A 27,505-nucleotide genomic window follows, 5' to 3' on the forward strand; every position below is an offset into this window, starting at 1 on the left:
TCTTTCTACATTATGTTTTGAGATAGCATCTCTTCACTGAACCTGTAGTTCATTCATTCAGCTCCAGGGATTGGCCTCCCGACCCCCACTCCCCACTGCCACAGCTGCAGTGCTGGAGTTACAGATGTGCATAGCTATGCCTGGATTTTACACGGCTGCCGGACAGATGAACTGAGATCCTCATGCTTGCTCAGTGAGTCCTTTACCCATGGAGCCATATTCCTAGCTCCCTCACTAACGCATATTCAAAAGAATTCTTAAAAAAAAAAGAATTCTTAAAGCAAGCTAAATGGTTCACATCTGTAATCCCAGCAGTCTGTAGAGGACTACAAATTCAAAGTCAGCTGAGTTCATGGCCAGCCTGTACCACACAAGATACTGTCACCAAAAAAAAAACCAAAACCACCACTGAACAAAAACACCTAACTAAGACCCCCCCCCCCAAAAAAAAAACAAATCCTCAAGAATCGGTTAAAAACAGAAAAGACAATAATAGCATTTTCAGAAATAGCGAAGACAAAGGTTGAAAGACAAGTGATTTAGAAAACACGGGGCCTGCATATATGTTAGGGTGATGGCAGTTTGGTGTTTGTGTGGGACTCCTAACAGTGGGAGCAGGGGCTGTCTCTGACTCTTTTCCCTGCTCTTGGGACCCCTTTCCCTTCTGCTAGGCTGCCTCCTCCAGCCTTAATATGAGGGTATGTGTCGAGTCTTACTGAAACTTGTTATGCATGTTCAGCTTTAACTCTGAGAGGCCTGCCCTTTTCTGAGGGGAAATGGAGTTGATCTGGGGGAGGGAAGGTGGGAGGAACTTGGAAGAGTGGAGGGAGGGGAAACTGTGGTTGGGACATAATATATGAGAGAAGAAGAAATAAAGATTATTTAAAAAGGAAAAAGAAAATACAGGTCAACAAACTTCAAGAATACAATAGGGAAATAAATGAACCAGTCAGATCTACCTTCAGAGAAACCTTTGAAGTCTAAGGTTTGCTGTCTTGGGTACTTCTGGGACAGGTATGGAATTCAAGGGAATAAAAAAAAAAACAACTGAAGAGACAGTGTGTGAGATGCTGTGAGAATCCTAGATGTTCTGCTTTTCTGCACAAGGCATGGTGTCTGCCCCTTTCGGGAGGACAGAAGGCTAGAGGACTCTCCAAAGAGAGGCAAAGAGGCAGGATGCCTGGGTTCAGACCATATCTGACATATCTGAAGGCCTGAGTTCCTTCCTTAGAGAGACAGGAGAACAGTTCTCTGCCCTTCCAGTAGAACAGTGAGCGGGAGACAGTAGAGTACCTCTGAAGAATCACCTACACTTCACAGGCCGAGGCCACAAGTTCCACCTGCTTGGAGGGTTTCCTACAGTAGCGGCTGTGCACCCTGTGCTGTAGGAGGAACGCCACAGTGAGAAGTAGAAACGTTTACTCAAAGGAAAAGGTATCCTGGAAATGGGAACCACTCAGGGAAAAGAAAGTGTAAACAATAAGGTAAAACGTCCATCTCTAATGTTTTTAGAATAATAAGAAATTATATTAAAACATGTATGAAACAAGAGCAGATGGAATTTGGGGGATGAAAATTAAAATAATAGCAAAAATGAAAAAAATCAATTGAAGGGAGGGACAAAAAGTTGAGCTAATTGTGCTCAGAACAGATTAGGAATATGGAAAACAGAAATTATGAAAACTTCTCCAAGAAATTAATAAATATATATGGAAGAAAGGACAGGGATAATGTGAAGAAGGAGATGAATCAAAGTTTTTAGAAAAAGTTGACAGAATTGAAAACCATAAATTTTCAGATCAGAAGGTCCACTGAGTATCCAATACAGCAGATGAAGACATACAATTAAAATTTCAGAACCTCTCAACAGAAGATCTTAAAAGTCTCTAAAATCAGCTAATATTTGAAATCAAAAATCAATATAGGACCCTCTTCACCTAGCCATATCTCCACATATTTCTCCAGGTTCTAGCCTGGTGAGTCTCTCCCTCATCCACCTACCTTCTCACCCCACCAGACCTAACTCAGGTCCCATATCCAGTGCCCCAGCCTAGCCTGGCCACCCCAGCCTGCACCACATTCTATCTCTCAGTTTCCCACAGGATGGGCCCTGCCTACCTCCAAACACAAAGGCCACTGCCATGCCACTTATCTATCTGACTTCATTCCACCCAAGCCATTTCCAATCTCTAGGCCCATCTCACCAAGACCCCTTTTTTCTATCCTGAGCTGTCCTATCCATATCAGACTTAGAACTAACAAAAGAACTCTACAAGTTCATTTCTTCTCTCTCTCTCTCTCTCTCTCTCTCTCTCTCTCTCTCTCTCTCTCTCTCTCTCTCTGTGTGTGTGTGTGAGAGAGAGAGAGATCGCTCATACTAGAGAGAGAGATCGCTCATACTAGTACCTTCTTTCTGAAGCTTACAAATCCTATAGAATTTTTTGCCAATGAGAGTTTCTTTACTTCTTATTCTGTGGCCTGCTGTGCAGTTGGGTGGCTAGCCCCTGGAGTCCTCGTCTCCTTCTCCTTTTCTTTCTCCTCAATCTTCTCTTCCTAGATTTCTCCTCCTATTTATTCTCTCTGCCTGTAAGCCCTGCCTATCCTTTCTCCTGCCTAGCTATTGTCTGTTCAGCTTTACATTACACCAATCCGGTGTTTTAGACAGGCAAAGTAATACAGCTTCAGAGTTAAACAAATGCAACATAAAAGAAGGCACCATATCTTTTCATCATCAAATAAATATTCTGCAGCATAAGCAAATGTAACACATCTTAAAATAATATTTCACAACAAAAGTAGACAGAAGAAAGCCCATGAGTTCTCAGTCGTACACACATATACATACAAAAAAGCAAACCAAAACAAAACAAAAAAATACAGTCAAATAAAGAATGCTGAGAGCTATAGAAATAATCTTCTCCAGGGAAGAGTATACCAATTGGTTATCCAATTCCAAATGGCTAGCCCTAAAAATGTACATACAAGTAACATTATACAGATCAAGCAGGTTATATTTAGAAATATATATGTATATATAAGAAGCCAATCATGAAAAACCATATATGGTATGCATCAGTTTATTCTATGGATCCAAAATTAACAAAATATAGAGACAGATTAATGACTGCCTAGGAGTAAGAAAGGGACTAATTGGGAATGTTAATGGAACTGAGGGTGTTGCTTTCTGGGACATGTACATACATGCACACAACAACGATTGATTAAAAAGGAGATCATGATTTCAAAGAGAAGAAGGGATATACAGGAGGGTATGGAGGAAGGGAAGAGGAAATGATGTGATCATATTAGACCTTCAAAAAACAAATGATTGAAATGTGGTGACTAAAAGATGTGCTTTATGTTTATTTCTTTACTTTTCTCTACTTACAAAATTAATTATACATAGGTCATTGAGATGACTCTGTGGGTGAAATTGCTTACTGCCCAGCCTCATAAACTGAGCTCAATCCTGGGATCCCATATGACAGAAGGAGAACCAATTCTTATAAGCTGCCCTCTGACCTCCATATGTGTGCCCACACCCACACCAAATAAAAAATAAATGTAACTAAAATTCAGTGTGGTTAATAAAGAGTTCACAGAAAAATAACTGTATGCTTACGACAAAATTTTGGAAAAGTCAAGTGAGAACATACCAGAAAGTAAACATTACCCGAAGAGAACCTTCTTCTCCGTTTATGTGACACATTTTAAGGTTCTCCTTTATTTATCTGCAGGCTGTGGAGTCCAAATCTGAGGTTGATACTAAGAATATAACAAGGAACTGAAGAGCACTCCATCAGGAAAGCGCCTGCAGTACAAGTATGAGAACCTGAGCTCCCATACCTACAGAGAGAGCTGGACATGGCTACATGCACGTATCCTTTGGAGGTGGAGACAGAAAGATTCCTAAGGCTTGCTGACCAGCCAGCCTAGCCTAATCAGTGAGCCCTAGGCCAGTGAGAGACCCTATCTCAAAAACACAGAACGAAATAGATATAAAAGGTGGCAAGCATCCTTGTTGAAGAAGAGCCAAGGTTGGACTGTCAGCCTTCACACATGCACGCACATACAAATACACATGCATACACGTATACACCAACTACTTCTATGAAGTGATAATTTCAAAAATCTAAAGAAAAATGTATTTTTAATCTATATTCTCCATTCAGATAAGCAGCCAAGTGGATATAAAATATCTGCAAGCATTTTCAGACCTATAAAGTCTCAATGTTACCCACTACCTGTTGTTTCTAAAAAGGCTAGTGGATGTCCTTCACCAAATTATCTTTTGCCAAGAGAGATAATTGAGGTATAGAAAACAGGAACGCTAACCCAAAAAGCAAGTCAAGGTAGCAGGCCTATAGCACAGCTGGTCCAGAAAGAAGACTTTCTGTAGACCAAGAAAGACTCTAGAGATTCATTAATATAACTTGCCTTGTAGAAATCTTATTATGAGGACATTGGAAGACTTAGAAGATAAGCAAACAAAAAAGGACGATGTTCATTTCAAAACAACCATAAAGTAAAAACAGGACTGTAATCATAGTGCACTATAATGTTCGGTTAAGAATACTATCTGTACATATCCTGTAAAGTGTGAAGACTGATTGAACTAAATTTTTAGACAATTTCCTTTGTAGGTTAGGAAACAAAGTAGGGAAGTGGTAATTTAAGACAACAAAATCTTGATCGTACACTATAACATTATAGGTTAAAATGACAACTCAAAGGACAGAAGTAAATACATTATTTTAGAAATATGGAGATACAGAAATTCCAGAAGAAACATGTAGAAGAACTGAAAGTGGTCACAGTGAAATAGAAGGTTGGGAAAGGGGGTACATCTTGTCTTTTAGGATTGACTCGAATTATATGACTTTGATGAAAGAATGTATCTTAGCTGAGCTGTAGTACCGCACGTCTTTATCCCAGCATTTGGGAGGCAGAGGCAGGTGAATCTCTGTGACTTTGAGGCCAGCCTGGTCTACAGAATGAGTTCTAGGACAGGCTACAGAGAAACCCTAGTGAGTTCTAGGACAAGCTACAGAGAAACCCTGTCGCAAAAAAAAAAAAAAAAAAAAGTATCTTAACAGACAGAAGAGCTTAATAACATACATGGAGTTTCCAAACCCTTTGCTTTGGCCATCACAGAAAGTATGTCCCGAGTGGAGTGGATAGCACTGAAAACATGGCTGTCTTCTGACTTCTTACAAAGAGGAGGCAGGTAGCACTTCAAGGCTGTACTTTGAAGAAGGTGGTTGATATACTGGTCAAGTTCATCTTGGCTTTCTGCAATTGGACAACCAAGGAAAAGAATCAATAAAAACAAGCTGTTGAGTAGACAATATTTAGCTAAATAAATTTGCTCCTCCACTCAAACTAAAAGGAAAAAGCTAGTGACAGGTACATCACATGTGTATATAAATTTATTGTTTGAAAATCTTCATTCTAGACCAAAGAGATCCAGAATGAGACAGTGTTTAAGTCACACCCTCCCAAGGTAAGCAGTAGAATATGAAAACAACATGAAGAATAGCAGCTGAATCCTGTCTTTTAAGCTTAGAATAAGCTAAGCCTTATGGAGCTTTCTGTACACTTACAAATGTTATCTAAGTGAAAACTGTGCCAGGTGGTAGTGGCACATGTCTTTAATTCCAGCGCTTGGGAGGTAGAGGCAGGTGGATTTCTGTGAGTTCAAGGACAGTTTGGTCTAAGTAATGGTCTAAGCCCTAGGCCAGCCAGGGATGTTACACAGAGAAACACTGCCTTGAAAAACAAAACAAGAACAAAATAAAACAATAAACAAAGTAAAAATGGGTCGCTTTGACCTGAAACCATATTCAGATTAAGATATGCTATATACGTGTGGGGTTTCACCATTCATATCTAATCAAAACTAGGTCATTCCTACCATTCCTTTAAAAAAATCAAGCAATGTGTTTCTCCTTTAAGAATCTATTTTATAAGGCTGGTGGTGCAGCTCAGCAGTACAGGCATGCATGAAACTTTGGGTTCACTCTCAGGGCAGCATTTAGTTTAAATAGCTCTGAAAACCCACTTAAGGAGCACCAGGAACAGCTGGTGCAAATGAACTCACAAGAGGTCTGAGGTGCAAATGAACCATTTTAAAAAATAAATAATAAAAAGAGGAGCAGTGAGATGGCTCAGTGGGCAGTGGTGCCTGCTGCCAAGCTTGACAACCATAGCTCAATCCTCAGAATCCACATGGTAGAGCAGGTGAATCAATTCCAAAAGTTGTCCTTAACCTCTACAGATATGTTATATATGTCATGGTATGTCAGAGAGAGAGAGAGAGAGAGAGAGAGAGAGAGAGAGAGAGAGAGAGAGAGAGAGAGAGAGGGAGGAAGAGAGAGAGAGAGAAACAGAGAGAGAGAGAAAAAGAGAAAATAAATAAATAAATGGGAACCATCTTTTTAAAATATCAATTAATGAACTGAGACTTTCCTACTAGGCCTATGAAAGGCCTTTCAAGGGCGCCAGCGTAATTTAGGCTCTTAAACCAGCACTTTATTCGAGTGAACGGAATCTTCAGAAGCCTTGTTTTTGTTCATTTGCTTGTCAATTATTTTCTGTATTTGGGTCTTAGGCAATTTTATCATAGTGCCAGGGCTGAAACCAATACAACCAACACTCCACAGAATTTTGACACAAGGTACCTGGATGGCTGCTGTCTTCCAGGTATCCTCCCAGTTCTAACTCGCTGTCAGGGCTAAAGCTCCCATCACTGATGTCATCAAACAACTTCTCGTCACAGTCTGGATCCAAGAAGGTCAGGTACGTATAGAATGAGGTAGTGAGGAACTCTGCCAGGTTTCCTAGCTTTACTCTGTTGAGAAGGCACTATGTTAGGGCTACAGACAGACTGCACAGACTTCCCCTTTGAATCCCTGTGAAACTCTTCAATAGCCAATTCACACCTCTGTAGGAGCCAGTAACTACTAACCCAATACAAGACAAGAAAGAAACCCAAAATTCAATAGAAAAGTTGGGCCTGGTGGAGAATGCCTGTAATTCTAGCACTTGGGAAGTAAGAGCAGGAAGAACAGAAGGCTGGGCCCATCTTCTGCATCACAGAAAGCTTGAAGCCAGCCTCGACAACGTAAGACTGTGCCTCAAAAAGCAAAAGAATCAAAAAATTTATTCACAAGTATAAAGTGAAAAGGACAGAGCATTTAAAAGTCAAAAGAGTCATAACAAATTTTTATTCCCAAGCCTTAAAAAATACAAATCTACTTTCCTGATCAGCTCACAACTTTAAAAAATAAACTGTGCAAACCCCTTTTAGTTAGAATCAACCTCCAGGATTTCTCTCCCTTAACAACTGGATTAGAAGAAATAATTTCTCTCCCTTAACAACTGGATTAGAAGAAATAATTTCTCTCCCTTAACAACTGGATTTGAAGCAATAATTTCTCTCCCTTAACAACTGGATTAGAAGAAATAATTTCTCTCCCTTAACAACTGGATTAGAAGCAATAATTTTCCTGGTGTGCTTGACTTGCCATGAAACATGGTGAGCTGGGCACAGGGAATTTCTGATGGAAGACACATGCCTCAGAGTTAAGGTTCTCTCAGTCACTGGATTAATTCAGCATCTTCAGATTGACACCAATGCACCCTGCACAGGCCCTATTGTATTGGGCTAAGAAATGCCCCACTGAAAACTGGCAGCTTGGGTCTTGCTAAAGAGGTATCAGCAACCAAGATCCTGGGAGCCCACATTGTTTCTGCTCTACAGAAATGTCATATACTAAAGTGGGAGACAACAGGACCTCCCTCTGAGCTACCAGCACCAGATCAGGATTTAGTCAATATGTGTGAAAACCTAAGAATCCAGGATAGAATTGTTTATGGAGGAAATGAGACTATGCAATACAACTGTTACCTTCACAGACACCCATGTTTCAATGGGCAAGAGGCATATGACAAGATGACAACTGGGGAAGAGAAGCCTGCCCTTAAATGAACAAAAGCCTTCTCGTGGAGAGCCAAGGGCCAGTTCCAAGGCTTGTTTTGTTTTGCTCTGGGGTTGGGGAGGTAGGCCAGAAAACCAAAATGCAATGGAAACCTCTTGTCTGGTACAGGTGAAAGGAATGGGCTTTATGAGGCTAAAGAGAGCTCGAAGAAAGAAGACAGTCACTTTAAAAGCTTTAGGCCAGGTGGTGGTGGCACACGCCTTTAATTCCAGCACTAGGGAGGCAGAGGCAGGAGGATCTCTGTGAGTTCGAGGCCAGCCTGGGCTACAAGAGCTAGTTCCAGGACAGGCTCCAAAGCTACGGAGAAACCCTGTCTCGAAAAACAGAAAAAAAAAAAAAAACAACAACAAAAAAACCAGACTTAAATATAAAGAAGTCCAATGAGATTCAACCTTAATTATCAAGAACTGAACTGGGAGCTGGAGTGTTGCTCTGGGGTAGAGAGCATATAAGCCCGAGGCCCTGAATTTGATTCCTAGCATTGCAAAACTAACTGCAATTGAATACAACAGGTAGCTGTGGGAGCCCCAGCATTGCAAGTTTTCCACAGTTCTCTGCATGGTGCTTTGTAAGCAGGAGGCCTTAGGCCTAGGGGTTGTAGGTTGGTTCTGGATCCGCAAAGTGCTTCTGTACCTATCTGTCTTACAGTCCTGGCACTCTGAGCTTATGGTTCTTTGTCTAGAGATGAGACCCTAGCTTGCCACAAAGCAAAGACTAAATGAGACAACATTCAAGACATACTGCAAAACTCCTAACTGCATACTATAATCTTTTTACAGTGATCAGATTTCAATAAAATAATGTATTTTGTAAATTGGTTCATTATAGGGCTATATTTTCTTTTGGTCATGATGCTATATATACTAGGTGGCAACTTAGCCAAGCTAGAGGCAGACTGCTCCGAAGTGGATGCTGATGGGAGTTCCGATTCTAGCCCTGCAAATGGAGACAGCACCACAGTGGGGACTGTCTTGACTGATATTCCTAAGAGGCCAAGGACAGCCTGCATGGGAAGACACTTTTAGGCTATGATGGGCCCCATAGGAAAGCTACAAGGACCCAGAGGACTTTAGGAGCTGCAAAAAAAAAAAAAAAAAAAATCAATTGAGTCCAAAGTGAGAAAAACAGTCAAGTTCACCTTGAAGGATAAAAGTGAGGTGATAAAAGGAGCCAGTCATCAAAAGATCTTACATGATACAAGTTATCTGCCTAAAACTATGGGGACACAAGAAGATATGGTGCTGTAGACAGGCAGGGCAGCAGAGGGTTGTTTCTTATGTATGGTGTTTTAGTTCTGCAAGATGGAAAGTTCTAGAGATCAGTCTCACATGATGGAAATGCACTTGGCACACTGGTCTGTCTACTTAGATATGGTGGAAAGGGCAAGGTAAAAGTACTTTACCTGAAATTAAGAAAATAGTCATGCTTTTCCTGTGGCAACAGGTGGGAGGAGGCGAGAAGAGGGAACTTGACTTCAAACACTGTCAGCAGCTGTTAAGCTAGCCCAAGAGACTCCTCTCTCTGCCTGGGGAAGGTACCATGGTCTGTCTGCACAGCTGAGGCTCCACTGGGGAGTTATCTGACATACTCCCAAGAGATTCATGGACATGAGGATATAGAGTCTACAGAGAAATCTACCATGCACCATTCAGAGGGACAAAATGAGAAAGGTACTCCTATAGAGTTAGCAACCCTATTCACCTAAGGTGCCTAAGAATCACACCTGAGAGTCATACTCTAGGCTAACAGACCGAAATAGGTCTTTTGCTACTGAAGCTGGTGCGGAGCGACTCATGCAGGACTAATAAGGTGCTCTGTTTCTGGGGGCCCTCAAGAAATCTGTCAAGTCAGCTTTAATTGCGCACCTCTGGCCCCTCCCTAGGTCATGTTCCAGGAAAGACAGCTCTGAGAGACTGCTGTGTTCACCTCTCTATGACGGTGCACTTCCAGAGCCCAGGAAAGAATAATAAGCATCAACCAATGTTTCTTTAGACCTGATTCTAGTTTTCCATGGGAGATAGAATTAGATTAATTTCCTTCTTACTCTAAAATTCTGCATGTCTAGGTTCAGAAACTGATGCAAACAGTGAGGAAAGGACAGTAAAAGACTTTCAGAAAGGTAAATGCTATTCTTATTTAATGAAAAGAAATCCCAACTTACCTAGCACCTCCAAAATATCCATCTTCTAGTTTCCTAATTGTAGAAAGAACTGCAGGATGAATGTCTGATCCATCATTGGCTAATGAAAAAAAAATAATGAATGAGTTTTCTTCATCTGGGAGTACACTGTACTGCAATGTTCTCACTAGCACGACCCAATCAAAACCCTTATGGTACAGAAGATTCCTGAGATAGAGAGGCCAAACGACTAAGGATCCCCATCAGTATTTGCCACTGTCCACAGCAACTGTCCTAAATATTTAGATAAGAGCCCATGACCCAGCAGATGGAGTTCACGGAATTACTGAGCATGGTGTGTGTGACAGGGAAGGTGAGTGTGGGGCGGCCGGTCATCCGCCAGCAGGTGCACAGATAGGCCAGCTCGATCCTCAGCATCTCCACAATCATCTCGTTGTCCAGGGCCAGGTAGAAGTGATGCTGGTCGGTGAACTGAAAGTTAGAACAGGCAAAGTCAAGGGCCACCCTTCACTTATTCCCACACGACACCAGTCACTCAAGGCAGCGCTGATCCTGAACCTGCTGTCCAGAAAGATGTTTGGTATTGGCCTCAATCAGGTGGCCCCTTTCTCTGAGATGAGACATAACAAATCTGTCATGTGCCTAGCAGCTGCAGCCACACGGATACGATAGGAAAGGTGTGCTCCTAGACCTGCCATCAGCTCCTCCCACAGGGATAAAACTGTCCTCACCACAAAGGGCAAATCAAAGTGGTAATTGCTACCCCTTTGGGGGATTCTGGGTTTGCAAATACTTTCCAGGCGAGGGAGAGCTGGGACCACTGTCCATCTGACTGATGCCTGCCTAATGCCAACCAGAGGTACTGCCACAACAATGAAGGTGACAACCTTTGTGCTCGTGCACACTCAGCTCTACATTTAGAATTTGGTACTAAGGGAAATGGCTTGCAAGGTTTAAAGTGGCAGCTACCAAGGCAAGATCCCACAGCCAACCACATGTTCAGGCAGGCAGGGGTCCATGCTGTGTCTCACAACTGGCAAAGTGACCACACTGTCTGTCTTTCTAGCTGCTTCCACTAGATTAGTTTTCTTCAAGAACAAACATTCTGAAGATAAGTGCCACAGCCATTAAACTGTGGGCTGGGGACCTGCACATCAATCCAGCTGTGTATCATACTGAGGGTCCTATGACAACCTTCACAAGGGTTAGGGACTGTTAAGTTTAGGTGATATGAGCCAACTGATGTGTCACATTGTAAAGCATGTATTCATGTCTGGAAGTGATGACATACTCAATTTGATTCAAGTAACATCAATCGAGTACCTACTGTAAGCATTTTCTATCCCTCCGCCTGATCCCAGGCATATAAAATCTTTCCATGTTTCAGGTAGAAATGCTTACCAGACAGAAAAGAGAATTTAATGAGAGGATGCTGGCTAATTTCAACTGCTGCCACTTTTTTCCCCTCAGTTTCTTTATGCTTGCTTGTTTGTTTGTTTTTGAGACAGTGTCTCAACTGTGGCTGGTCTGGAACTCACATAGACCAGACTGGCCTTGAACTCACGGAGCTTCACCTGTCTCTGCTTCTCCAGTGCTGAAATTAAAGGCATGCACCAGCATGGCCAGCTGGCCTGCTCCTGTTACCTGGGGTGTAAAAGTGAAGATCTGGTTCCTAATCACATAGAGTTTAGAGGTGCCGAGGACACCAATGTGGCGATATGGTCGACCACTCAACTTCATATTCTTATTTCGTCCTATTTGAAATATAAAGGAGAAAGTAGAGTTAGAGAAAATAGAGTAAGAGCTATTTCTAGTGATGTCGGCTAAGTCTGGACTTAATTTTGTGTCCGACAATATACTCAGGAGTTTGCTTTCCTAATACCACACATGGCATTTTAAAAAGTGGGACAAAGCTGAGCAGAGAACACATCTCACCCCCTCTCTTCATGCATGGACATGAACAAGGCCAGTTTGTTCTAGATGGAGCAGAACTACTAACAGAACTTTATTAATACTGGCTTTGAATTTATTTAGTAGTCAGCTATAAACTAAACAAATTCAGATTCTAAGAAAATAGAACTGATTCCTACTTTAGTGGGTACAATGAGCATTTTGGGGCATCACAGATAACAATTAGAAGCTGTATCCAGATACTAGTGACTCTTTCAACTGTGACATTCCAAAGGGATTACTTATTCTCCAATAGATCTACCAGACAGTGGGGCCCTCCTATGGTGGGATGGGCTGACCAAGCTGAGGGGAATTTGCTTGCCTGCCCATTCTTCACAACGAAGAGGAACAACTGGTTGACCTGCTTAGTGCTCTGCCCAGGTCTTCAGAACTTAGAACAAGGTTTTCCTCATGCCCAACCCTAGAACCAAATATACTCCCAATGCTTCCCTGACCTACCAAGTTTGGCATATACGTGACTAAGAATCCGGCCTGGCTGGACTCGAACTGGATGCACATCAGCGATGCTCTGGACATTTACCCCATGTTGCCGCAACAGCCCCTTAATGTGACTGTTTTCTGCCAAAACAGCGACTGCAAACAAGAACAAAGAACCTGCATCAGATCTGTGTCTGCTGTCTCTTCACACTGACACACGGAACTGATTGTCCCTTCTGCCCAGCACCAGGCGTTGCTAGCACATTCCCTGTGCTTGGCTTTGAAAACAGTGGTGTCTGTCCTGCTGCACTCCCTGTTTTTCTGTCCTAACTGCACCTCAACACACACAATATACATATCTGTCAAGTGCCCTCACTACGCAGGACAGTCTGAGAGCTTGTAGAAATAGCCTTCAATAGGCTCCACACCAACCTTGCCTATCTGAAATAATGTCTTGCCTCCCTCTGAGTTCACATTTATCTAAATACACCTTGTGTCCTTTCACATAGGGGTAGGAGTACAAACAGCTACCTAAGGGGATGTCAGAAATCTGGGCTCTTGCTCCCAAAAGGCAGAGGAAATGAGAATACCATAGTGTCTGCTTACAGGGAATGCTTTAGCCTGGGGAAGAGAAGGAGAGAATATCTTTCTTTTCCCTAGAAAACAAAGTACGCCTGCTGGTGGAGATATCAGTAGAAGCAGGACTAGAAGCACAGCACAAAACCCCACAGATGAGAAAGAGCACCCATGCAAGCTGGTTTGAGTCCTTAGCTCTCTGGCTGGCAGGGACCTCCAAGAATCCGGGTCCTGGCAGTTGATGCAGAAATTAGTCTTAGCTTAGGGCCACATCAGTGATGACTGGGCGGTGTCTCATACCAGTACTGCCTGTCTTTATGAGAAAGCAGTGTGCTGGTAAAGGGATGGGCTTTGGAAGGGGCTTGCTGAAGAGGAAGCCAGTCACAGGAAGCAGCTGGTATCTTACCCAACTGCAGCAGAGCCTTTCAGAAACTAGAGGGTCTCAGGGCCATGCTCAGTCCAGAGAAAAAAAGCTAAGCTACTGTTAGGGTGTCTTCCCCAAATCCTACCATTGTATCCATAGGCTGGGGTGGGTGCTGAACATGTGATACACATAAATGCCACAGAGAGCTGAACATTACCCCCTTACATCTACACACCACCTGACGCTTTTTAAACGGTTTTAATACCCATGATCTCATCTTTCCAGCGAACCTTAAGAGAAGCCATGAGAATGCTTAATTAGCCCAAACAGATGGGGGAGAACTGGAGCCTAACCCCCCTCTTCCCCAGGTCTCAAATAAGATTGCTCATCTGCAGGACTGACCATGGTTTCCCTCAACACTTTGAAAATTACCCCTTCTGAAACTGCCGCTGACAAAGAGAATTGCACATTTATCAAAGTTGCACCGCTCCCAGTCTCTGGAAGACTGCGTCTTTCAGGGAGTGATTGTAACTGACACCGGGGAGGGCCTCATAGTCCGATGCAATCACATGAGCTCCCTCCTCTATTCTGAGTGTGGGGGGACATGCATGTGCCATAGCATGTGTGTGGGGGGGGGGGTAAAAGGGCAACTTGCAGGAGTCAGTTCTCTTGTTCTACTATATGGGCTTCGGGGATTGAACTCTGGCTGTCAGGCTTGGTGGCAAAGTGCTATTATCTCTTGAGGCATCTCACTGGATCTGCATGAGTTTCTGAAACAGCCCAACTTACTTCATGCTAGATCCTCTGGTAATGTTGCTCTGTTCTACTACATCAAAAAAAAAAAAAAAAAAAAAGCTGGGGTGAAGAGATGTCTGAATAGTTAAGGGTGCTCACTGCTTCTCCAAAGGATCCAAGTTTGACTCCCAGCACACACATCAGGTGGCTCACAATTGCTTATAACTCCAGCTCCAGAAATCCTAACACCTTCTGGTCTCCTTGGGCACTGCACATATTTGCAAAATTCATGCTCAGACGGACACACGCACACACAAACACGCACGCGCGCGCGCACACACACACACATAATTAAAAATAAAATCAATAGATTAAAAAAGGTTGGTTGAGATCTATTAATATATCCCAGCCCACAGCTGGAAACCTTGTAGTTTTAAGAGACAAATTAGCAGAATATGTGTTGACCAAGTGTGGAGACTAAGAAGTGCAGCTGGATCAGCCTGCCAGGATGTCAATAATAGGTTCCCACCTCCAGTTGTCAGCTGAGGTCCCTGAATGAATAAGTTAACCTCTAAGCTTCAGGGAGACAAGCAATGTGGCAAATGTTACCTAATGAGAATGTTATGGTGATTAGGTGTACTCTGCATACACTGTTGATGAGATGTCAACTTCCAGCTCCTCTCATTATATCATGGGTATGCTCATTAAAAGGGGCCAGTGGCCCCAAAGAGGAGTGCTTTCTTATTTGTTCAATCATGATTTTCAATGTGTGGGTGCACAGGTGTCAGTCAACACAGAAGAGAATACAAGCCGTATCCTTAAGAAGTGTAAAACCTAAGCCAGACATGGTGGTTCATGCCTATAATCTCAGCACTTAGGAGACTGAGGCAGGAGGATGTCTGTGAGCACAAGGCCAGCTTTGGCTATTGTATTGAGTTCAAGGTCAGCCAGTTTTACAAAGTAAGACTATGCAAACAAACAAAGGTATGTAGCTAAATTTAGGAGCAATGTGTTATATACACAGTGGCTGACATTTGACAGCACCTGAGTGAGTGTTCTACAAGGTCCTCAAAACGTGTCAGAGCTGCCAGTCCCTTAGTAGAGGAAACAGAAGGAATTGCTGCTCTCGCTGCATACCATAGGCTAGACCTAGATCGAAAGCCTCCTCTATAGCTATCTCCATTGCTTGCAGGATTCCTTGGGGAAGAGCAAGAGTCCCAGCAGGCCTGAGAAATGGCCTGTTGGGGTACCCTTGGAAAGACAGCCCCATTGGGATTCTTATCTTTTTGGAAGAAGAACTGGCTAAAGAGGAAGGAAGGGAGGAAGCTGGTGGCAAGACCTGAGACCTTCAAGAGACAAATGATCCACTTCACTTGGGTTCTGAGTTTGCACCAGGCTCAGACTCCACTTGTCAGAGTGACAGTAATGAAGAATGATGCTCAATGACTTATTTGTGCTCCAGTGATAATCAAGATTTAGATTCCAGAAAACAATTCCTTTGTAGGAAGTAAATTTGTAGGTGGGAAGAATCCCGTTGCTTTTGGGGCCTACCTAAGTTATACAAAGTTTCTCGTAGATTCCTACATCTTATTGTACAAAAATCACTTTCTTTCTCTCTCCCTTTTTTCCTTTGTCAAGGTCTTACTATGTAGGCTAGACTGGCCTTAAACTCTCTATGAAGCCAAAGGTGACCTTGACTTCTGATCCTACAGCTCTTACTTCCCTAATGCTGGGAACTCTTGACCTTCCTGCTTCAGCCTCCTGAGTACTAGGATTACAGGCACGCACTGCTAGAACCCAGCTAAACACTTTAAAATTTTTTAATAACTAGGGAACAATGTTAATGGAAAATTAACATTGATTTTATACATTCAAGATGGGCAGTAAAAACGCTTACAAACCTTGTACTACAACATCAGGTTTGACTGAAGTAGCAAATCTTCTATTTAAGGGATCAATTTCACCAGTGGCAAGGAATCCCTAAGAAGAGAGGAGCATTAACATTATGAAACACTGCTTTAACTAAGATTTCGCCTTGTTCCCACAGTTGAAAACAACATATTTAGGGGCTCAAACAGTCAAAAACCTTTTCTTCATATTTGTTGATTGTCTTTCTCCCCATAATAGAGTATACTACTCAGAATGCTACTGATCAATGTATTATATGCTTGGTGCTTAGCTCTGAGGGTTACTCAAATACACCCCACATTGTGTGAGTGAAAGAAAGCTATGACTAGTGCTAGCCGAGTTCCTGCATGTGCACTGTCACACCCAAGTCTCCTATGTCCATCACTGTTCTACAGATGGAGAAGCTGAAAGTGCTATAGTGAGACTTTGGTTCAGGGCTGCCTGCTTTGGAACATAAAACTCTTGCCATCTTGTTATCTGAGCTCTTTCAAAATATACCTTTTTGCACTTTCTAGGAATCATCCAAGCATCCAAAGGGGATGAAGGTGACATGAGATGGAATGGACCTACTGCTGGGCCCATAGGGAGACTTTTATATTGGAGAGGAGGTCTCAGGGGAGTGGAGTTATTTATTTCCTACCTTACATGTACTGAAATCTGAGCTGAAATGCACCGTGCAGACAATTAAGCCCAAATTTTCACTTTACAGGTGAGGCAACTGAGGCCCAGAGAGGTTAAGAGACCTGCCAAAGTCACTGCTGGCTTAGAAAAGGATATATGTGAACTGCTATAAATTAAGCTATGACCGTGAAACTTGGGAGATTAAACATACCTGGGAACCACCTCAGCAACCAATGTTCCCAGGTGATGTGTCCACTGTGCTATCTTTCACGGTCTTTACCACTCCAGTGCCCCAGTAACATTCTGATGCACTGTCCTCTTCCCCACTTTTATAGGTGGCGAAGCACACAGGCTGGCCAGCCTCATGTGGTCAGTCCCTTTCTTCTTTAGACTCCTTCCCCACACCAGATTTCTCAGCTGAAGTTTCTCACTCAAGACAGGGAGATGCATTTTAAAGCTTTTCCAACAGAAGCCTGGAGGCAAGAGGGTATGGGTCAAGAGGAGGGTTGGTGTGGGCTGCGGTATCTGAAGGATGATATGTGCCTGCTGTTTCTTTCTAGCGAGAGATCTGAAGAGCCCTTCTGCTTCTGTGTATTGGGCTGAGAGAGCTTCTAGCCCATATAATAACTTCCTAAATCCTGTCTCTTCTAAGATCAGATGTGCTAATCTTGGCTAAAAAATGTCCCCATGTCTGCTGAGCAGCAATGCAAACAGATTCTAACTATGTACTAGAGATTCTGGTGAGAGGGAGCCAGGGGGCATGGCATGTAGCTGATCTGACCTGGTTTATTAAAATATGGATATGCAAGGCCAGAGAAAAGACAGGCTCCCAAAACAGCCCAGGCGACCTTGAAGGTAATGAAGCTGCACGCGCTGCTGGCAGTCACTCAGTACAGAGAACCACTGTGCTTTTCCCAATTTCCTAGACTCCAATCAGACGGATGGCTTTCCACCCTCGAAACCCTACCTCTGCCAGCAGGGAGCTAAGGATGTACAAGGACTGTCCCCAAAGATGGGGCAGCTTCCCCAGTGGAATTCGGTCTACCGTGTGAGGGTTCTTGTACTCTTCATCCACCTGGCAGAGAAAATGAACAGTTCAAGGTTAGCAATATCTTATATTAGGGGAGCATACTGAAGATTTATAAAGCAGTTCTCAGCCTGCAGACCATTTCTGTGCAATACAGGATGATGGACTGAGAAGGCCAAAATTCCTCTCTCAGCATCCCATGACTATAAGCATCAGAGGGGGACTTCAAATCTTGATCTGGTCCTAGGCCAGTGCTCCTCCCATAAGCTTACCTGCGGCCACTGGTGATGGATGCTTGACTTGCCTGCTCTATACACAGCTGTCGGCAGCAGGAAGCGCCATAGTTTTTGTTTGTGGGTGGTTGTGTTCTCATAAAAAAACAACCAGCAGTCTGTATAAGCAGAGTGCATAGCTGGATGTCAAGCCTGGTTTCTTCTTCTGGCTTACCATCCCCAGGGACGTGTGCCCATGCAAGAAAATTACCAGAAGGTGGCACTATGCGTTGAGGAAAACCAACAGTGCTGCTGCCACTCCCCAGCCTACCTCCTTCAGAAAGTGGAGTTTTCCGGGAGCTTTATCTCATCAGCATAAGCTTCTGCGCTTTTTTGTCCTAGCAATGCCTGCTTGTTTTGAGGACAGTGTCAGCTACATATGGGATGCTCTTCTAAACTCCATGCTTCCTTTAAGGCTTTAGTCATTGAAACATTGATTAGGGTAGTTACTCAAAGGAAATAGAAAACATTTATCCATCTACAAGGGCAAAAATGGTATGACAAATGTTTGTGTATGTGGGGTTCATTCTCAGTACTGTGGATTAACCAGTGGTACTATTAATATACTTAGAAAAGATTAATATTTCTTGGTAGTAAATATTTTTTAAAAAACAAGTTTTTCACACACTGAATGGAGTTGTCACTGGTAGTCAAAGAGTCAAGAAAGAAATAGCATGGAAGGATATTCTTCAGAATATAATTCTGTGGTTGCTACTGGGTCATACATTAGGGATAACAAATGTTTTCTTCTTTCTACAGAAGTCTGCATAGATTTTACAATGATAGAATTACTTTTACAATTGGCTAGCACATTAAATACACATCAAATACATTGAAATACAGCTATTAAGGAAGACTGCAAGAATCTAGAATGAGAACTATCTAAAGAACAGAAAGCCCACAAACTTTCTAGGTCAAAAAAATAAACTTGTTCTGCCCTCTTTTCCACTAGAGTTCAATTCTATCTCTTCATGGAAGCACCCCTCTCCTCCCTACTCTGGTCCCTCTGAACGACTATTTATAGGTGCATGTGTACCCCATCTTTGCTTCCATCTCTCCTATAGCTGTCTCCACCTCCTAGCCTAGTTCCACTTTCACCTTGCCTACATACTCAATGAAACAGAACCACCTTGTGTACTACTCGCTAAGCTGTGTCAGGCATGGAGTGGCTGCTCACTACATGTTTGCTGGACATACCTTCACTAGTCCCCAGCTGTGCAATGAGGGTCCCCAGACAGTAGCACCTTGCCCAAGCATACAGGCTGCATGCCACTGCAGTCCCAGACTTTTTCTAATTTGCACAAAGCTGCCATAGAGGTTTGTAGTATCTTGCAAGATTCCTTCCCAGAGGTCTCAGTATGTGTTATTGATTTGACCAAAGACCCTTGCCAACTCTCACTTGCAAAGCCAACACAAAATCAAATTAATGTAAAATGCTGGTACCCAGTATATAAGCTAAATACACTGCATAAAGAGGATACTGGATGACAATCAGAAACCTGTCAGTGTGATATTTAGGAGAGAGAGTTGTAGAGTAACATTTTATTATTCACAACCAGCACAATCCACCAGGAAGAAAGTGTAGCTCTGACCAAGCAGTGACAATGGTCAGTGCATGTACATTTTGGGAAAGCAGGAATGGCTAGTTTCTACCATAAAATAGGGGTACTGCCATTGAAGGTATGCATTTTCTCTTGTTTGGTTTCCACCTTCCTGACATTGATGCCTCAGTACTAGGGAATGAGCAATATGAACAAGGGACATGAAAATGTCACTAAGTGAAGTGCCCCAGACACCCTTCACCCTCATCAGCATTCACTCTATCCATGGCATACGGATACCATGGCATACGGATACAAATATAAAATGAAGTTTGCAGACTTCCTGACACATAGAAAATATTTCTGGAGGATTTCGCAACTTAATCTGTATGATGAGACATGACAGAAGTCTTGTCCTTAATGTATCCTAAGGAAGTTTGGATAATGTGAAAATGTCTGCTCATGCAACAACAAATACATGGAGTTGGTGGAAACTCAGACCCAAAGGTCTAGGCTGATAGGAGTGAGTGGAGTCTGGTCCCTGCTCCAGGGCTGTCTTAGACTGGACAGGTTCCAAAGACTCCTTCAGTATAGTCAGGCTCTTTCATGGCCTTTGGTCATGTGTGTACGGGCCTTATTCAAACACAGATTAGGTACAGGTATGTATGCTCCAAAGCTCTTTAGTTGCTGCCTCCCTAGGATATTCATGGTCAAGCATGTTCTGCATGTTTCTCAAAGCCTTAACTCCTCCTAGGAATGGATGGGAAAACTAGCCTTTAGAAAGCACTTCTGGAGAAAAAGGTCATTTGGCCTAAAAGGTGGGTGGAGAATACCTGAAAGTCAAGCCTGAACCCACTTGGCCTGGACGAGCAGCACGAGGGGCGTGGCACCACTGATTACCTTGTCTGGCGGGATGGCATAGAGTTCTGGCACCAAGTGGATCCCATCTTTGCCTCTGATTAATATTCCCTCCAGAGCTTCTCGGTATTCTTGGACCTGGAAAGCAGCCCCAGCACGTTTAGTGTGACAGAGGTTGTCAGTTCATGATGCAATGGCAATACAACTTAGAAACCAACAACACGCTAGGCCTCTTGGCAACAAATAGAGCAAAACATGCTAAAATGTTTGGCTGTAGAAGACCAGAGCGGGACTCCTGCTGACAGTGTTAGGAGAAGGGGGACACCATTGCTTGTCCCTCCTGAGACCAGCCACACTCGCCAAGTTTCCAGGGAGAGGGGAAGGGTAGCCCCCGAGGAAGTAGCTGTTTGATCCTTAAACTTTCCACTGTACTATCATTTATACTATACCAGATATCATTCCCATACTCTTATAGTTTAAATAATTTGCTCTTAAGTTGTCTCATATGTAAAATTTGTCTTGCCAAGTTTAAAACATCTTGGGCTAGAAATCCTATCTTAGGCAGCATATTCTATTTCTGCCCTAAGTGGAAGTTTTCCAATAATCAATCTTTTTCTTTTTCCTTCCTTCCTTCCTTCCTTCCTTCCTTCCTTCCTTCCTTCCTTCCTTCCTTCCTTCCTTCCTTCCTTTTTCTTGCTCTTTCTTTCCTTCCTTCCATCCCTCGCCCCCCCTTCCCTTTCCATTTCCCCCCTCTCCCCTTCCCCCCTCCCCTCCTCTCTCTTAAGGATCTGGGAGCGATGGTTCAAGTCAGTAAAGCGCAAATGTGAGGACCTAAGTCTGGATTCCCAGAATCTTCATAAAAGACCTGGTGGCACATCTTTGACCCCAGAGGGGGGAGAGAGGAGAGAGACCAAGTGGATCTTGTTGTGATATTTTGATTGCATTCTGAATTTCCCAAGACTGTCAATAAAGTTTGTTTTGATTCAAAGGGTGGTGCTAACTACTAGCAGTATGGTGGGGCTGAGAAAGGGTCTCTGCTCTTTTGGATGGAGGAAAAAGAGAGATAGAGAGGGGGGTCACTACTGCTTCTCTGATCATTAAGGTTCTTACCCTAATATCTGATCCTGAGTTTTTATTGTTAAAGAATGATTAGATAAACACATCATCTAGCATCCAACCAGGGCACTAAATCAGGAGGTAGCCATCAGGAGGTAGCCACCTCCACCCTGGTTTTGCAGCCACCAGAGCCACGCCCTCTGAGCAAATCTGGAAGTTTCCTGTTTCAGCCTCTCCACAACAGCCTCCAGCTGCTGCCCATTCCCAGCCCCAAACTCCACAGGTGCCTGGGCTCCAAATGCCACAAGTTTTAGTCACCCACCCCTGACTGGTCTGCCTTCAAGTGGTCCCATGTCCTCACTTCCTGACACACATGCTTCTTCCACACATTTCCCTGTGTCAGCATTTTAGGTGCCTGAGTCCCTATCCCTGTGAATTGTGTGCATCCCCTGAATGCCTTCTTTAAGACACTACCATACTAGGTCAGTCGCCTTGACACCTGCTTGGGCTTTTATTGCTGCTGTGACCACCACACACTCTCAACCCCCAGCTACACATGAGCAGCTCTCAACCAGGCCATGCACCACCTGTATTCTCTACCCAGCCATGCTATGTAGCAAGAGCCAGTCTCACAGTTCACTGTCATCATCATCAGATCTGATGAGACACCTGGGAATTCTTAAGGAGAGATTACTTTTTTTTTTTTTTTAAAAAAAAGGTTTTCCCCATGTAAAAAAATGGGAAACAATATTATGATGCAGGATATTAGGTCCCTGTATGGTTCCACAATGGATGGTTTGAAAATGGAACAAAATAAGGGATAATCATCTTAACTGGGATTGACATAATGTCAATTATAATCATTATCAGTTTGGTTATTCATGATTGATCCTTTAAAAAGTTGTTTGGTGTCAGTGACAAATACAAAAAAAATTGACTGGTAAGATACAATCTTTACTTAGAAAGACATACTAATGAAACCAGGAAAAATATTCACATACAGACAGGTGTTTGGAGCCGAACCTAGCACACCATTCACTGCACTATGAAACCGAAGAGGAGCAGTCCAAGGTTATTAGGAAACCAACCTTACTTTATCATCAAGAATGACCACCAGATGATAGGCATCTCCAAGGCTATTCAGAAGTTAACTGGAATCCTATAGAAGTTTTATATTTGAAGAGATTTAAGGAAGCAATAGTTTCATATGGTATGCATTCTCCTTTTGTAAAGCAGATGTTAAATTCATGGACCACTTGGAACAGAATTATTCCACGAGACTTAAAAGATTTAATTATAGCAGTATTGGAAGCTGACCCTCAGTTACAATGGAAAACGTGGTAAAGAGATAATTCAGATGCAGATACCTTAGAGAAAATGTTTGAAAAAGTAAAGAAAATTCTGCCTTATTAGGAATTACAAATTGCTCCTGAAAACATACAAAGAGGATATTTTATTAAGTACCTAGGATATAAGATAGGTTTGCAAAAATTCAACCATAGAAAGTACAAATCAGGAAATATCAATTACAAACTCTTAATGATTTCAAAAATTGTTGGGAGATAATTAACTAGCTATGGCCTAGAACTCAATTGACTACCCAGGACCAAAGCAATTTACTTCAAACCTTACAAGGTGATAGGGACATAAATAGTTCAAGAAAATTATCAGCTGAGGCTGAGAGAGAATTGGCTTCGGTAGAAAAGAAATTACAGGATGTACATGTCGATCATTTGGATCTAGAGCTTAATTGTATTCTGGTTATTTTACCTTCTATGCATTCTCCTACAGGAATTCTTATGCAGAGATAGTATCTTAGAATGGATATTTTTAACATAGAGAGTAAAAAACTAAAGAGCCATATAGAAAACGTTTCTGAATTGATTCTGAAAAGAAAATTAAGACTTTGTCAATTAGTAGGAGTAGACCCAGCAGAAATCGTGGTGCCTTTTACTAATGCTGAAAACTCCTCATTATGGACAGAAAATGAACACTGGCAAAGAGTTTCCAGTAATTTTGGGGAGGGATTAACAACAAATATCCCAAATGCAAGAGAGTTCAGTTTATAAAGAGAACTAATTGGATCCTTCCTCACATTGTACAAGGAATACCAATTTCTGGAGCCTACATTCTATACCGATGCAAAAAAAAAAATCAGAAAAGGCAAGTTATAAGTTAGGAAATTTAAGTAAAGCAGCTCCAAGTCCTTATGATTCTGTTCAAAGTCAGAATTATATGCTAGTCTCAGGGTATTATTAGATTTTCCAGAGCCTCTTTTGTGTACCATGGATATATTTAACAAATTGTGGTTCTTTAACCTCTCTGAGATTTGCTGCATATGACATTTAAAATGTTAACTTTTCTGCAGTGAACCATGACCATTCCTAACAATGACCGTTTTAAGTCTCCAAAGGATGATGGGGACCCACAATAATTCCACCTGGATCGTGGTAATGCTACTAAGCTGATAAACAACACCCAAAAATCAGCTTTGGACCACAAACTGATCAGGAAAATTTCAAGGTGGCTAGCTGAGGTGATCCAGCCTCATGCACTACTCCAGTCAGGACTTCAGATAAGCCCTATACTTTCCCATTACACAGAGACTGTCAAGAAATGATACAGCTAGCTCTCCCAGTACTTGACCATTATTTCAATTTTCTCAGGGTCCTCAGGAGATGCCATTGCTCCACACACATCAGGATGCAGTCTAGAGAACAAGACACCCACATTCCCAAGAGATTGGTTGGGTGAGTTTTGGTCATTCGGTGGGTTATGGATATTGTCATTATTTAGGTGAGTTGGTTACAAGTTGTTATTGGTAATGGTCAAGAAACAAGCTGAACAAAGGAAATTAGATTTAGGGATCTCATTCCAAAAAGAAAAAGGGGGATATAGAAATGATAGGTAGATTGTTGAATCTATTTTAAACTAAAAAAGCAACTAACTACTAGTCTTAAATATTTTACATTGGTATGGACTTGTGTATATCGATACAAATTTAAGGTTATTTTTGTTAGAACATACTGTACATATGTTTCTACTCTTATTTAAGGTATTGTACCTATGCAGCTCATTTAACAGAGTAATGTGCATTTCTAGTCTTTGAAAGTTATTACTACAAACTATTTAGGATAATAAAGAAATGCAGGTTAGCAGTCACTTTTGTCAATGAAACTTGTAGTCATGTTAGCTATACTTTCAAGGTCAAACAGAGATAGATTTTAGATAGAGCTTCTTCAAACACTTCAGAGAGGTACATAATATGACATTTAAGATATTTTAATAACATAAGGCTTTTCATGACAATGAAACATGTCTGCTCCTGGCAGCACCAATCTACTTCCTGCCTCATCTGTATCAGATCCTTGAAAAGGGCCTTCCTAGCTATGAGCGAACTTACAATATTTGATATATAATATGTGGACCCTGAATGCACAAAATAGAATGCTTGGCTAACAAGGGGAAGTGTGAACGAAAAGCTCTTGAAAGAAATCTGTGTCTGCCGAGACTGATTAGTGATTTGAATTCAGTGCTGTGGAGAGACTGGAATGCTGCAGCTCCAAAGGCTAGTGACCCTCTAGAACAGCCATTCCTTGCCCACCTCTCTGGTAGAATTAGTATCCTGTGACTAATAATAAAAACCTTCTGGAATTTTTTAATTTAGCAAACCACTGGCTTTCACCAACCTAAAAGCTCAACTAGCATCTGGAGCTTACAGAAAAGCTTCTCCTATCTCACTGTACCCACATCTCTGGTGTACCCACCCCAGCACTATATTTTAAATTTGCCTTTATTTGTGACTTACTTTCTTCTGTAAAACTAAGAAACTTCATGAAACTATTTCCATGTTGGAACATGGAGTTTGGAGTAGCCTAAGTACATGTTCCGGAACCATGGACACTTAAAATAGTTTACAGGGTAAACTATGTCTTATGCCCTTAAAAAAATATGAAGCATAGGAATTATAATCTCATTTCCCCCTGTCCCCTTAATTATTGCTAAGTCTATTTTCACTGAAACTCAAAGTTAGTCATTCTGAGAACTTTCAGTACTTAGAATAAAAGACAAGAAGGCCCAACATAAACTCTAAACACAATACAAGAGTGAATAATGAAAGGACCTTACCATTTGAAGTGTACTGCCTATGTTCCTGAACACTGGGCTTTCAAAAGCCAAAATGCATGAGACTACTGCCCACCTCCTTCTCTTCCAGACCCAGGATATGATCAGAACGGGCTCTGAGAAGCCAGAGTGAGATCCTGGTCAACAGGATCTATTGGCACTACTGAACATAGTGGAACGTAGCAGATAGGGTGTACCTGGAGGAAGTTAGTCATTAAAGTTATTCCTCTCCTTTTAACTTACTTGTTTCAGTTATTTTGTCCCAGCAATAGGAAGGCTACTAACGCTGCAGGGCAGCAGTGTAATCTAAGCTTGTCTTTTTAATAAAATCACTCGGGCTCGGGTGGAGAGGATGGGAAGAACAGGGAGTGAAGCTGGAGCTTGGAGGCAGGGGTTGATACACTAAACAAAGTCACCGTCTGCGCTGAAAGGAATAAAAGGAACACCTGTCCGAGATAGACAGGAACTATGCCTCCTAGCTCGCATGCCCTTGTCTAGTTCCCCCAACTGCCACCCTTGAGTATGTGCCATCCATTTAAGCAAGCATGTGATGGAGGCACTTCGCCAGTTCTGTTAGAAGACTTAAGGAAGCTTGGCAGCCTATGCGTTTACATTTCTGGGGAAAAGACAACTATGGCATAAAAAAATCTAATGACCCAGAGATTCTACTGCTGTGAAAAGCCCAAGTGAGGCACATGGATAAGAACCAAGTCCCTGCCGCAGCTCAGCTGAGCATCCAGCCTTAGCTGGCAGTCAGGTTTCACTCACCAGCCACGTTAATGGGACCATCTTAAGAGTAGGTCCTCTAGCCCCATGAACTATCCCAGGGGAACATGAGGAGAAGCAGAGACAATCTGTTACTGGCTCTGCCAAAATAACAGAATTATGAACAAATAAATAAAACAGCTGCTGCTTTAATTCACTAGGCTTCAGAAACGTTTTTAAAATGGCAACATATAGCTGAAACAAAATGACTCTCTGCTAATAGTGATCAGCCCATCAGTGGGATGAACAGGCTTATGAGCACGGTACCCAGCGTTTTCTCACCTGAACAGCATCACCATTGAAGATTCCATCTATGATTAAGTAAGTCCAGAACACGGGCCATTCACATTCAATGTTTTCAAAGAGCTTAAGTTCAGCAGGGTCATAATGCAGTCGATGAGGGTCCTAGAACCCAACATATAAAAGTTTTAGAAAAGGATGTTACATTTCTTACACAATGCCACTCTGCCTCACTTGGTTTCCTTCGCCTGTCTCAGTCAGTGCCGCTTTGTTATGACTAGGAGTCTACAATCAGGGGAAATGCTAGTTTGGGCAAAATTTTAGACACTAAATCAGAAATACACAAAGGACTTCTCAGTAGTTTATGACATTAAAGCATCCTATCTCTCTACGAAATAGCAATTTGTCTATGGCAGTGCTTGGCAGATGATCTGTTTCACTTATATCATAATTTATATCATAATATTAATCACTGTGGCATTAAAACCCGAGAGAAGGCTGCAAATTAGCTTTAGAAAATAACGTGCGAGCCAGATTTACTCATCCTTGATTTACGAGTTGGTTTCACAGTACCAGCTTGACCTGATGATCGTTCTTTTCTATATAACTTCAGGCTTGCTGACTCCAAAATTAATACTTTCCTTCCCAATATTCAACATGTAATTATAAGCAATAGAGGGAAAATGACACAGTGGCAAGTAGATATGGAGCAGGTAAGGAACATAAGAAGCAATATTTAAATACAACCTCTCTTGGGGTTTTATAACCATCCCGAAGGAAGCGACAACATCCATAACGCCCCTAGAAAGGTGAAAAAAAAAAAGCAGAGCTGATGAAATCGAAAGAAATTTTCTTTGCCTTTTAATTTCAACTCAAGTCAGTACTTCAT

The 27,505-nt window shown here is 42.2% G+C and overlaps 1 protein-coding gene across 11 annotated transcripts in view; it reads right to left on the reverse strand.

Annotated features, from left to right (window-relative positions):
* Phka2 (phosphorylase kinase regulatory subunit alpha 2) overlaps nt 1-27,505 on the reverse strand; it is an 81,191-nt gene that overhangs the window by 17,110 nt on the left and 36,576 nt on the right. For all 11 annotated transcript variants that reach the window (XR_007595731.1, XR_007595732.1, XR_007595730.1 and 8 more), the window contains exons 10-20: nt 27,364-27,417; nt 26,659-26,781; nt 20,473-20,568; nt 17,700-17,807; nt 16,105-16,183; nt 12,550-12,684; nt 11,785-11,894; nt 10,467-10,611; nt 10,162-10,240; nt 6,681-6,850; nt 5,119-5,292 (exon numbers count right to left, since the gene is read on the reverse strand). Coding sequence is in view for 7 of the 11 variants with exons in the window: in XM_050164332.1 (XP_050020289.1) it covers nt 5,119-5,292; nt 6,681-6,850; nt 10,162-10,240; nt 10,467-10,611; nt 11,785-11,894; nt 12,550-12,684; nt 16,105-16,183; nt 17,700-17,807; nt 20,473-20,568; nt 26,659-26,781; nt 27,364-27,417 (1,273 nt within the window). In the remaining 4 variants the exon portion in view is untranslated. The remainder of the gene's footprint in view (nt 1-5,118; nt 5,293-6,680; nt 6,851-10,161; nt 10,241-10,466; nt 10,612-11,784; nt 11,895-12,549; nt 12,685-16,104; nt 16,184-17,699; nt 17,808-20,472; nt 20,569-26,658; nt 26,782-27,363; nt 27,418-27,505) is intronic.

The sequence above is a fragment of the Alexandromys fortis genome, unplaced genomic scaffold (genome assembly GCF_014885135.2).
Source record: "Alexandromys fortis isolate MF-2015 unplaced genomic scaffold, M_Fortis_MF-2015_v1.1 scaffold_147, whole genome shotgun sequence".
NCBI classification, from domain to species: Eukaryota; Metazoa; Chordata; class Mammalia; order Rodentia; family Cricetidae; genus Alexandromys; species Alexandromys fortis.